Source organism: Typopeltis vanoorti, chromosome 13 (assembly GCF_054136105.1).
Source record: "Typopeltis vanoorti isolate ZY-2024b chromosome 13, IOZ_Tvanoo_1.0, whole genome shotgun sequence".
Lineage (NCBI taxonomy): Eukaryota > Metazoa > Arthropoda > Arachnida > Uropygi > Thelyphonidae > Typopeltis > Typopeltis vanoorti.
This window is the reverse complement of record NC_143561.1, coordinates 62,023,590-62,037,024: the sequence shown is the minus strand read 5'-3', so window position 1 is coordinate 62,037,024 and position 13,435 is coordinate 62,023,590. Positions and strand designations below refer to the sequence as shown.

General features: G+C 37.0%; 1 protein-coding gene across 1 annotated transcript in view; it reads left to right on the top strand.

Moving 5' to 3' along the window:
- LOC150100217 (kinesin-like protein KIF28) overlaps positions 1–13,082 on the top strand; it is a 308,018-nt gene extending 294,936 nt beyond the window's left edge. The window contains exon 24 of the mRNA XM_090402612.1: positions 12,925–13,082. Coding sequence (XP_090258738.1) covers positions 12,925–13,082 — 158 coding nt within the window. The remainder of the gene's footprint in view (positions 1–12,924) is intronic.
- Positions 13,083–13,435: the final 353 nt, after the last annotated feature.

The following is a 13,435-nucleotide window of genomic DNA, read 5'->3' as shown; positions in this document are numbered from 1 at the left end:
CCAAGCCAATCACACTCAAGCAAATGTTACCAGACTCAGACAGATTGCATGAGGTTTTTAGCTTTTACAAAGATTTAATTTGTAGAAACACATTTAACTATAATTTTATTTATATGAAGCTACTGCATTGCTTAACTTAATTTTTGTACATACATATTATTTACTAATTTTTGTAGATAAACTTATACGTTGGTTACATATGACTTTATAAATTTTTCAGAAAATGACAATGTATACTAAAATATTAATTAAAACTTTAATCAATGCCTTCCTATATTTCGGCAATGTTATATTGCCATCTTCTGGGAACATAAAACTATGATATGTGCACACAGGCACCAATAATGAGCAAATGAGGCTGAAGGAGGCAACTGGCATTGGTCCTAGAGTCCTAAAGGTGCCCCCCCCCCCTAGCAGGCTAAATTGGGTTGTCTTGGATGTTGGGCTGATGTTCTAAGGATGCAAGCTTCCCAAATTTGGGCCAGTCTCATGCACTCAAATTTGTTGAGATTTGGGAAGTTTTTTAGCTCTGAGGCTTGATTCCAAGAATAATCTTTCATATTTATATTTGCTACAGTGTAGCAAAGTGGCTTTCTTCTGGTTTATTCTGTGGTGGGTATCTAGTGCATGGTTTGCAAGTCTTGAGTGGCTGTATTGTGAAACCGGATGTAGTCTTTGTGTTTGGATATCCTGATATTAGCTGTCCTACCTGTTTGGCTGTAGTAGGACAGTTTACAGCTGCAAGGGACCTGGTAAACTCCAGGTAGGTCTAAGGGAAGTAGCTGGTCTTTAGTGGAGTGGATAAAGGACGCCGATTTCTTATGTGGCTTGTAACAGGTAGTCAGGCCATATTTTTTTAGGATTTTTGTGAGCTTTTCAAATGTGCCCTGGATATACAGAATGGTGATAGATTTAGTGTAATCTCTGTTAAGCAGGGAGGGGGGGTGTGGGTTAACTGGTTTTAATATTTTCTGGATTTTTTTGGGGTTGTAGCTATTGGCTAAGAAGGTGTTAAGGATATGGTTAAGTTCAGTAGTTAGGACATTGTTGTCCGAACTGATTAATTTAGCCCTGTTATATTGGATTTTTATAATCCCATATTGTTGTGGGGGGGGGAATGTGATTGTTGGTGAATCAGTTTTCTGTAAACAGAGAAAGCCAGTCCATCAGGCTGACATGTAACCAGAGCATCTAGAAAAGGGAGACTGTTGTTTTCTTTTTCCAAGGTGAACTGGATTCTGGGGGTGTTGATTGTTTAAGTATGTTAGGAAGTTGTGGAGTGTGTCTAAGGCATGTGGCCAAATAGAGAACACATCATCCACTTAGCATAGCCAGACAGCGGGTTTTTGTGGGGCTGAGTTTAAGTCTTTTTCTTCAAAAGTCTCCATAAAGAAGTTTGCTGGGGGGAGAGAGAGAGAGCGAGAGAGGGAAGAACCCTCTATCTGTTTGTAGAATTTTCCCTGCCAAACAAAATAGCCTGAGTTCATGGTGAACTGAAATAGGGCTGAGATATCAAGAGGAAATTTGGCTTGGATGAGATCTAAGGTATCTTTGAGTGGAACATTTGTGAATAAGGAGGAGACATCAAAACTGACCATTATGTCTGTGTGTTGGAGTGAGAGGTCCTCTATACTGGCTTTAAAGTGGGCTGAGTTTTTAATGTGTGTGTGATGGTGTGTTGCCAGTATGATGTGTGAGCAATTTGGCTAAATGTTTGGCTATTTTGTAGGGGAATCAATGCGACCCACAGTGGGACATAATGGCACATTCTGCTTATGGCATTGATTCCCCCACATACAAATTACCAAACATTTAGCCAAATTGCTCACACATTATACTGGCAACACACCATCACACATTAAAAACTCAGCCCACTTTAAAGCCAGTATAGAAAACCTCTCACTCCTAACACACTGATATAATGGTCAGTTTTGATGTCTCCTCCTTATTCACCAATGTTCCACTCAAAGATACCTTAGATCTCATCCAAGCCAAATTTCTCCTGATATCTCAGCCCTATTTCAGTTCACCATGAACTCAGGCTATTTCATTTGGAAGGGAAAATTCTGCAAACAGATAGAAGGTATAGTCATGGATTCTCCCCCCCCCCAACAAGCTTTTTTATGGAGACTTTTGAAGAAAAAGCCTTAAACTCAACCCCACAAAAACCCACTGTCTGGCTATGCTAAGTGGATGATGCTGCTACATGCCTTAGACACACTCCACAACTTCCTAGCACACTTAAACAATCAAAGTGTTTAAGTGTGTTAGTTAAACAATCAAAGTCAGTCTTGATGTCCTCAGAATCCAGTTCACCTTGGAAAAAGAAAACAACAGTCTCCCTTTTTTAGCCACTCTGATTACACGCCAGCCTGATGGATTCCTGGCTTTCTTTGTTTACAGAAAACCGATCCATATAGGTAGATACATTCACCAACAATCACCCCCTCCCCCTCACAACAATATGGGATTATAAATACCTTATATATAGCAGGGCTAAATTGATCTGTTCAGAGAACAATGCCCTAACTACTGAACTTAACCATATCCTTAACATCTCCTTAGCCAATGGCTACAACCCCAAAAACATTCAGAAAATATTAAAACCAGTTACCCCCCCCCCTTCTTAACAGAGATTACACTAAATCTATCACCATTCCGTATATCCAGGCATGTCTGAAAAGCTCACAAAAATCTTAAAATATGACCTGCCTGTTACAAACCACATAAGAAATTGGCATCCCTTATCTGCTCCACCAAAGACCAGTTACTTCCCCTAGGGCCTAGACCTACTTGGGGTTTACCTGATCCCTTGCAGGTAAACTGTCCTACTACAGCCAAACAGGCAGGACAGCTAATATCAGGATATCGGAACACCAAGACTACATCCAGTTTCACCAATACAGCCACTCTGGAAGAAAGCCACTTTGCTATACCGTAGCAAATATAAATATGAAAGATTGTTCTTGGAATCAGCCTCAGTTCTAAAAAAAGTTACCAAATCTCAACAAATGTGGTTGCATGAGACTGCCCCAAATAGGGACACCTTTAGGACTCTAGAACCAATGCCAGTTGCCTTCTTCAGCCTCATTTGCTTGTTGTTGGTGCCTGTGTGCACATATCATAGATTTATGTTCCTAGAAAATGGCAATGTAACATTGCCGAAATATAGGAAGGTATTGATTAAAGTTTTTTAATTAATATTTTAGTATATGTTATAATTTCCTGAAAAATTTAAAGTCATATTTACTAATTTATTTATGCATTGCTGTAACCTTTTGACCTTGTGTGCTGCTATAATTTTTGCTATGGTGCAGTATGACTTTGCTGTTCTTGCACCAATAAACCAACCAACCAATTAACTATATAAACACTACAACTATAATAGTATTCTTTATTGCCAGGCAGCAGCAACAGTCTGAAACAACTGAATTGTAAGCGTGTGCCTTTGGTTTACTGGTTTGGAGTATGACATACTTTTATACTAATCCTACATAAGTGTGTTTATATATAAATTGCTTCTTCAAAATAATTACTCACAATTTTGATATTGGAATGTAGTCAGTTTTTTTTTTTTTTAATTGGCCAAACAGAATTCTTTGAACAGAGATTTATATATATATAGTTACTTTTGTGTAAAAACAATTCATTTCTACTGAACTTGTCATATCTAGTGAAATGGTGTATGCTGCAAGGCCAGAATTATCTGAATGAAGAAATTAGTGTACATATTCCTCCATTCTTATCTCTGTTGATCTTATTGTCCTTCTAAAAAGTTTAACAGAAATAGTCTGTATGTTAGAGAAGGTGAATCATCATCAAATTCCTGCCAGGTACCTTCAAGGGGTGTACAGGATATGATAGCACAACATGAAAAAAATTACATCATTACTAACTTCCTATCTACAGTTTTCCGCCAAATCAGTCTGTTACTTGTCAAGACTCCAACATTATCAGATCTTATATTTCTATCGTCTAAGGCACTTTGTACCATATCAATCCACCTATATCTTGGTCTTCCTCTGGGTCATTTTGCTGCCAACCTGGTAGAGAACACTTGTTTTGCTAATCTTTCTTCGCCCATTCTGTTTAAGTGACCATACCACCTGAGATTAGCTCTGCTAACGCATTCCTGGATGTTGACAATGTCAAGTTCTTTCCTAATATCCTCGTTTTTAATATGATATTGCCATTGATGCCATCTGTTCACGCCTCTAATCTTTCTCAGGACTCTCATATCGGTGGTCTCTAGTCTTTGGTCAAGTGTTTTACTTCTGACCCAGCTCTCAGATCCATAAGTTAAAACTGGTTTGAACACCGTCTTGTATACAGCTAATTTAGTGTTCCGACTAATTTCTCTCTTATTCCATATGAACTTATTCAATTGACTTCCTACTATACCAACTTTGCTGATTCTGTTGTCTATTTCTATATTTAATTTACCATCTTCAGTAAAAATCGTACCTAAATAGCTGAAATGTTTTACTTGTTCCACAGGTTCTCCATTCACAACACAGTTGACATTTTCAATGATTCTGCCTATTTTCATTGTCTTTGTCTTTTTAATGCTGACCTTCATACCATATCTATTACAACAGCTATTCAATTTAGTCAGAGAATCTTGCAGACTTGTAGCGGATTTATTTAGAAGTATAACATCATCCGCATAAAGCAAAGAGCTGACATTAACATCTCCAATTTTGATATTAGGTTTAATACCACATTCCTTCATAATGTGATCCATATAGATAATGAATAACAGAGGGGATAATGTACATCCTTGTCTCACACCAGATTTAACATTAAACCATCTTCCTGTACTTCCTTCAATTCTAACTGCTGCCTTATAACTCAAATAAAGACTAAGTATTGCTTGATATAATGCCCCATTGACACCATATAACTGTAGCATATTGAATAACTTCTCTCTTGGCACCTTGTCATATGCCTTTTCCAAATCGACAAAACTTAAATACAGATCTCTGTTATATTCATATGCTTTCTCGACTATTTGTCGTAAAGTGAAGATCTGATTCTGACAGCCTCTATTTGACCTGAATCCAGCTTGTTCTTCTTGTTCTTCACCAAGCTTTTCTTCCACAATTCTTCTCAACCGTTTCTCAAGTATACTTGCATAGATCTTGCCAGGAACACTCAGTAGGGAAATACCTCTGTAATTCTCACATGCAGTTTTATTTCCCTTTTTATATATGGGTACTATGAGAGCTCTACTCCAATCATCGGGAATTTGTCCCTCTGTCCAGGCTTTCTGAACTATGCAGTGCAGCCACTGTAAGACTTTTATACCACCATACTTCAGTATTTCTCGTCGATATATTATCGACTCTGCCGTTCCACATTTCAAGCCTTTGATGGCTTTTTCTACTTCAAGTATGGATATGTATTCCTGACTGCATGCCTGGTCAGTGTTTTTTACCACTGTGCTATCACTGCTTGTTTCATTTAGCAATTTCTCGTAGTAATTACTCCATACTTCAAGGATATCTTTTTATCCCATTTTCATGTCACCTTTATCATCTCTAACTCCTTTTACAGCACTCTTTCCTCCATTCCTAAGCTTCTTCAACAACCTCCACAATATTTTGCCACCTTCTTGATATTTATTTTCTATATTCTTGCCAAAGTCCTCCCATGACTTTTGTTTTGCTAGTTTTACACAGTGTTTAGCATTTTTGCATTTGTCTCTGTATTCTCTAAGAGCACAAGCTGACTTAATTGCCAGGAACTTTTGATATGCTTTCTTCTTTTCCTTCACTGCCTCTTTAACTTCCTGTGTCCACCAGGGAGTTCTGATTTTTTTATCCTTGCAGACAACCTTACCACATGCCTCTCTGGCAGAATCAATCAATGTTTTCTTCAGAGTTTGCCACTGAATCTCCACGGTTTGATTCCTGTTCTCAAACTCTTTAATTTTTTCTTCAATAATCTTTGTGTATTTTAGTCTACATTTCACATCTGAGAGCTGCTCAACTTTTATTCGCTTTAAAACTTTCTTGCATGTTATTCTTTTCAATATGAAATTCAATTTTATCCTGCTCAAGACTAAATAGTGATCACTTCCAATTTCAAATCCTCTGTACACTCTGGTGTCCTGCACCAGGAAGAAAACATCACTATCAACAATAACATAGTCAATGAGACTTTTCTTATTCCTTGCCTCTTCTCTCCATGTGAATTTGTGCACATTTTTATGTTGGAACATGGTATTAGTAATAACCAGTCCATGTCCTGAGCAGAAATCCAACAAATATTTGCCATTATTATTAGCTTTGCTCTTTTCTCCAAATTTTCCCAAAATATTTTTGTATGTCTCACAATCATTTCCTACTCTGCTATTTAGATCTCCAACAAGGACCAACTTTTCATTTTTCATTGTGTCAGTTGCTTTTTCTAAAGCCTCAAAAAATTCCTCCACTTCTACCTTAGTAGAACCTTCTGTGGGACCATAGGCACAAATAAGTCTCATTGTCCAGTTCCCCATTCTCATATTTGCCCACATTACTCTACTTGAGACTGACTGCCATTCAAGAAAATTAGCCTCGTATTTTGTGTTGAATACTATGGCTACTCCTTCTTTTCCTTGATTGTCATTGCCTGAATATAACATTTTGTATTTATTGCTCAGACAGACCTCACCAGTTTTTGTCTTTTTTGTTTCAGTCACCCCTATTATGTCGATCTGGTACTTATCTAATTTCTCAGCTATCTCCATTTCTTTGCCATTCATGCTTCTTATGTTGATAGTACCGGTCTTTAACTCTGGTGATGTTGAGTTGGGGTTTGTTTTCAGATTTGTTCCAGTAGCTGACTTTTCGCTGTTTGTCCTGGTTCCCTGGCAAAAACAATGGGGGCCTTGTTTAACTGGGCAACATGCCCAGCCGGCATGAAATTTTGTCATGTCGTACCATCATTTTTTTATTTTTATTTTGGTTTAACCAATAAGAATACAATTTGTTCGCCTAAATCCCAAATTGTCAGCCCATCCTCATTCGTTCAGTATCCAAGTAGATACCCCAGGGTGCACCACGAGAATGTGAGGATTAGACATTAGGTCAGAAGCCCTGGTCGGTTCTCTACATTCCTTTAAAGGCTATGTGGAGGTCTCCTCTCAGTTATACAGCTTTGACCCTTAAGCACCCCAGAGAAGGGAATAAATCTTCAAATGAGGGCGGGGGATAATCATCTGTTTTTGGGAATTGCTCTCTTTTTTGGTGAACTGCTTCATGTATGGGAAGAGTATTCCAAAGTAGGGTTAATTTTGAATTTGTATGAAGTGAGCATTTGTATAAGGAAGGTGAAGTTAGGTTTCAAATAGAATAGGAGGCTTTTGATATGCTAGAAAAGGCCGAAGGTAAATGTCACTCTGAAAAGAGAAAACTAGTCTTATTTAATTCCTTTTTTTTTTCAAGAAATTATGCAGGACCTATGTTGAGTTGATTTGAAGATTGACATTTGAGGATCACAAGTCTAAAACTTGGAATGTTTGTGAACTAAAAGGTTTGAAGAATGAGAAAGAAGAAGAGGAATTGGGTGAGCCATCCTCAACAAACCTATGAATAAGTCAGTCAGTCAGAAGGAAGGATCATTGATGTATAACAAGAAAAAGTTAAAACTTACTAAGAAAACAGAGGATAAATATAAGTTCAAGTGACTGAAGAAACGATTAGGAGGGAGAATGAACAAAAAAAGTAAATGGGAAAAGTATAAAAGTACAAGAAACTGGGAGTAAAGAGAAAGTATTATATGGGATTTCCAGGTGTAAAGATCGAGGATGTTAGTGAAGCTGTTAATTTGCAGAAGGAAGCAGTGAAAGAGTTGATTGTTTTGGCAGACACAAATGATTTGAAAGTGAAAAATATGCAACAAGAGAGGATATCAAAGAGTTGTTGAAGGAAGGAAAAATGAAGAGTAAGAAAGTAAAATTTGTGAATCTTCTTCCTCAGTATGATAGGACAGAATTGAGAAGAACAGGCATAATTTTTAATGAGTCATTGAGAGGACTGAGTAGGAGGAATGGTGTGTAGTTTGTAGATGTGTAAGTGAATTTGATGAAAGTACTTGTATATGCCTGATGAACTGCATTTGAATGTTTTGGAGTTAGATGTTTACTCACATTTTATAATAAGGTGACGGCAGACTTGTATAAAGCAAATGGCTACACCATGATACTGCTGAACTTTACAAAAGCATTTGAGAGAATACTGCATGCAAAACTATTATATAATTTGAAGCAAATAGGAATGGATATGAGGGTGGTGTATGATGGAATTGAATTGAAGATAATGAGGATGACTAGTAGAGTGTCCCAGGATCCTGTACTAAGGCCACTGCTCTTTAATTTATATATTAATGATATAACCGAAGATTTAAGGGGAAAGGGATATTCAGTTATTTGCTTATGGTACAAAATTGGTCTGACAATAGTTGATAAAGATGGCGTAGATATCCTGCAGAATGATTCAAGTAAATTGGCAGTGTGGGCAAAGGATAATGGTGGAATGTAAGGTAATGCACTTTGAGATGAAAAGATTGTACACTTTGCATCATATTGATTATCACACTTGTGAATTACAGAAAATTGATGAGTATTTTTATGTGGCTAAGAATCGGAGGGGGGGGGATGTATATAAATTTAAATTCCAGAGGACATATTGCATTGGAAAAATAGCTCAAAGGATTGCTTGGATGTTAAAGAACACATTGACAAGTAAAGATAAGGAGGTTATATCCCTCTTTATATATAGGGCTGTGATTTGGCAACATCGTGACTGCTGTTCTCAGATTTGGTCACCTTGGTTTCTTGGAGATCATGAAGTGGTGTAGAGGATTCTCCCTATGAGAATAGATTGAAGGTGTGTGGGTTGCAAAGTTTAGTTGACAGGTGAAAGAGAGGGGACATGAGAACCTTATAAGTTACCAAAGGGATTTTATCAGATTAACAGAAAATAAATTTTTCAAGACATGAGAAGTAGTGACAAAATAAGGGGTTATCCCTAGAAGTTGTGTAAGAGTATGTTTAATAAGGGTGAGTGGACCAGTTTCTTTGCTTAGGGAGTGTGGAATGAGTGAAATCTGAAATCTCCTTCTTGTCATCAGCCTTAATTCAAGATGTTCTTCCATAACTATTCTTCCTTTTACTCACCACTTGAAATCCTGGTTGGCCACTATCCATTGGCCAACCAGGATTTCAAGTGGTGAGTAAAAGGAAGTAAAATTCAAACACAGCCAATAGGCTGTGTTTGAATCCCACTACAGGCATGGATATTTATGCATAGTGATGAAATTCATCTTTAGGTAGTAGATGAAATCTGTTGCTTGATATGAGACTGCCATTCTGTTTATTAGAAGCCTGAAGTGGCTTAAAAAAAAAGTAGCATGTTTTGTTTCTAGAATAACGAAAATTTACCTGAGTCTTAGCCCACTTACAGAACTAATATGTGATAAGTTTACAACCTTTCATGAGTGGAATTCAGAAAAAAAAGAAAAAAGAAACTCTCATAATTTGATTTTGCCTCCCTTACCATGTTGGTTACTCTTTTAGTCCATGCTGTCTACTGTTTATGAACTTGCACATCACATTTTGATTAATATTCCTTTTACAGTATTGTCTTTTAATATGGTACTTTTTTTTAATAATGCTACTTCCATTTTACTCTCATTTGATTTATCATAAGCTGGGGGGCTCAGTGTGATATTTTTTCCTTTTTAAAGTCCAAACCCAACATCTAAGCCAAAAAAGATATGCCTGAGACAATAATGGAATTAGTAGGGGGATGCCTGATGGATGAAAGTTCATTAGGCACCCTGAATTCTGACTAAAAGGGTTTTGGTTAAGTTACAACTGGCCCAGCAAGTCAGCAGTATATTTACATGAAGCCAAAAAAGAAGGAAAGGAATCAACGCCCGGCAGATATAAATAGTAAATGAACTGAACCATAAATGAAAGTGAGAATAAGAACATTGAATATATTGATGCTTACAGGTAAAAATGAATAGTCACTGGACATTTTGATGGAGAGGAAATTAGATGTTTTGAATTTCAGTGAAACAAAATGGGGAGGAAAAAAAAAGGAAAGAGGAACTTAAGAAGAAACTTTTGTTTTGGAAAGGAGTTAAAGACTAGTAAAAAAAGTAGTGTTAGTTTTATTATCATTATCCTCAAATCTCCATGAGTCAAAGACTACCATGGGAAGGTTCCCCTGTCATACACACAGCTCATCATACGATACCTTAAATACATTCACATCCTCAGACAATCCATTCTTCCAATCATTCACTACTCTCTATGCTAAAAATCTGCTTCTCACTAATTTGCTTACACCTTCCTTATATAGCTTCCAGTGACCTCTTGTTCTCCCACCATTCTATGAAAAATCCCTTCAACACTAATCGATAAGAACCCCTTACTAATTTATACGTCTTTAATCATATCATCCCCTCTCCTCTCCTATCAACTAGACTAAATTGCATCTTTTCAACCTTTCTTCATATTTACCATTCCATTGTGCACAGTAGTCCACATATGGACTACTGTGCACAGTTCATATGTGGCCTATTCATGGCTTTATATGATGGAACCAGAATCTCTTACTTCAACTCAGTGTCCTCCATATCATTGCCACTATTTGTTGTGCTGTCCTCATAATTTTAGATCCATATTCACCATTACATGCAGATCTTTTTCACTGCCTTGAATATGTCTCCACCAAGTGTATACGCTACATTCCATCTTTGTTTACAAAATTTTAAAACCTTACACTTTGCAACATTGAATCGCACTCGTGCTCCTTCACTCGTTGAATTCAAGTTCTCTTTTAAAGCCACATCTGTTCTACTTCTCAGAATTCTATCCAATTTTGCTTCATCTGCAAGCAACTGAATATTCCCATTCAAACTTTTCCAATATTATTATTACATGACACCTTCAGGGAGTTCAAAGACTCATTGAGGGAGGGCACCCACTCTACAGCTCTCTACCTCCACCACTCAATCCACCAACTACAACAAACCGCAACTACACAAACGCCATCTACCACCCGCCATCACCACCACTAGTATTTTCACAGACAATCACAAACATCCATGCCCACAGCAGGATTTGAACCCACAGCCTTTTGCCTGGAAAGTGGATATACTGACCACTCAGCCAACCAGACCTCCCTTTATAGAGGTTAAACAGCGATGGTTCTAAAACAGACCCTTGAGACACACCACTAGTGACTCTCCTCTTCTGGGATATTGCTATCAAAACAATCTATCAAAAGCTTTTGTAAAATCCAAGCACACTACTGTGTATCCATCTCCCATGTTTAATATATCCGTCACCTTACTGTAATAAGCAAGTAGATTATTAAAGCATGAGGTACCTTCTTTATCAAATCTGTGCTGTCTAAATCAGTTGCATGAGGAATGCAAAGAGTAGGTTAGGAATATGACTCATTTGGTAAGGACAGCAAAAGTTCTGTATAAGTAGCTGTTAGCCAAGAGAGAAAAAAATACCATCAAGTTCTTCTGATGTGTGGCCAGTAGAAGAAAGAATGATTATGGAAGGATTATGTTGGCTGATGAAAATGACAGCCACTGCAGAGGATATTATGTTAAATAAGCTATCCAAGATACATCATGTGCAAACTTTATTTGCTTACACTTGGATAAAGGATTAAACTAGAATATCATTTCTTAGTAAGTATAATTTACTTTGTTACCGAGTAAAAAAACTTTCCACCTTTAATAATAAGGTGATACACCTTTTTACTACTTGTGGGAATATACAGGCATATAGGAGTTCTGCATGAATTAAACCTTGGTATCTTCTTGGGTTTTGGCTCCCACTGAAGAGACCTGTGGGTCTGGCATGTTACTGAGTAGGACCACTGCTGAGTTTAATGTTCTAGAGTGATTTATGTTAGGAGCAATGAGTTTAGTGGTGATCCGTTAGGATCATTCAATGAGATTTAGAATGATTTTGTAGATTACTCAGACTTTTTGGAGAGGTAACCCCCCCCCCCTGCACTTTAACAATACCTTCATAAAGCTTAAAACCAGGTAGGTTTCAACCTTTCTGAAGACCGTGTGCAAAAGGAAGTGTGTTTTGCATTATAGGATACTAAGGCAACTGATGTGAAGTCATCACCCTCTGTATTCAAGTAGTTTTGTCATGAAGATACTCCACGTTCAAACTTTGATTGATTACACTTGGATTAAACAAGAATATTATTTCTTGGCAGGCATAATTTATTGAAGAAATATTTGTGAACTTTTATTGAAATGATTTGAACATATAATAAGAATGAATTCAGAAAGAATTATCATTATTAACAACAGATATTCATGGAATCAAAAGACTCATTGTAATAGATACAGAAATCTCATCAGACCATGCTTAAAATCATTCAGTGTGTTCAGATTCACTACTCTTTCAGGTAATGCATTCTGCTCACTAACCACTTTCCATGCTCCTTACTCCTTTGCTCATACCCTCTTTGTACAGTTCCAGGGATGGCCTCTCGTTCTTTTTTCACTCTCCAGTTCTATGAAAAATATCTTCCACATTAAGCTGGTAATAACTCCTTACCAACTTATATGTCCGAATGATATTTGCTTTCCTTCTCCTATTCACAAGGTCTGCAAATTGTATTTTCTAAATCTGACTTTTTTATATCTCACAATCCAAACACCAGATACCACCAAAGTTAATCTTCTCTGGATCTCTTCTAATATATCCTAATCCCCATGAAACCCAAGTAACCAAATCAGTGCAGAGAAATCTATATGGAGCATTATTGAGGTCTTATATAATGGAATCATAACCTCTTTATTTCTGCATGCCAGGGTCTTCCACATCATTGACATAATCTGATGTGATGACTTTGCAACTTATGAAATGGAAACCCTGAATTTCAGGTCCCTTTCCATTACCACTCCCAAATCTCTCATCTCCTCAACCTTCAGAATTTACAGACAGTGTTCATGAAGAAAGCATAGGATATCAAAAAATGGAGAACTTTGATCCACCCTTAGCTGTTTCTGTTGGAACAGTTGTTGATGATTGCTTCCCTTAGATGCCATTTGATTTCTCCTAATAACCATTTCCCTTTTTGCAGCTTTTGATTCATGATGCTTCTCCAAGCTGCTCTCTTAGTTTCACTTGTTCTCTTGTTCTCACTTGTTCTCAATCTGGATGGTGAGTGCAGACATATATGTACCCTTTTCTTCTTCTAATTCACATGTTTCCATAATTGAACTATGGGAGCATAAATAATATCATAAAATGATTGATCTTGCTTCTTCAGAAATGATCTGATGACATATTAAGAGTATTGCACTATCTAATAATTAATAATGACAAAGTTTGAATTTCTTACTTTATACATATTAGCTGATTTTGCTGTCATTTCATAAAGCTTTGTTTCAA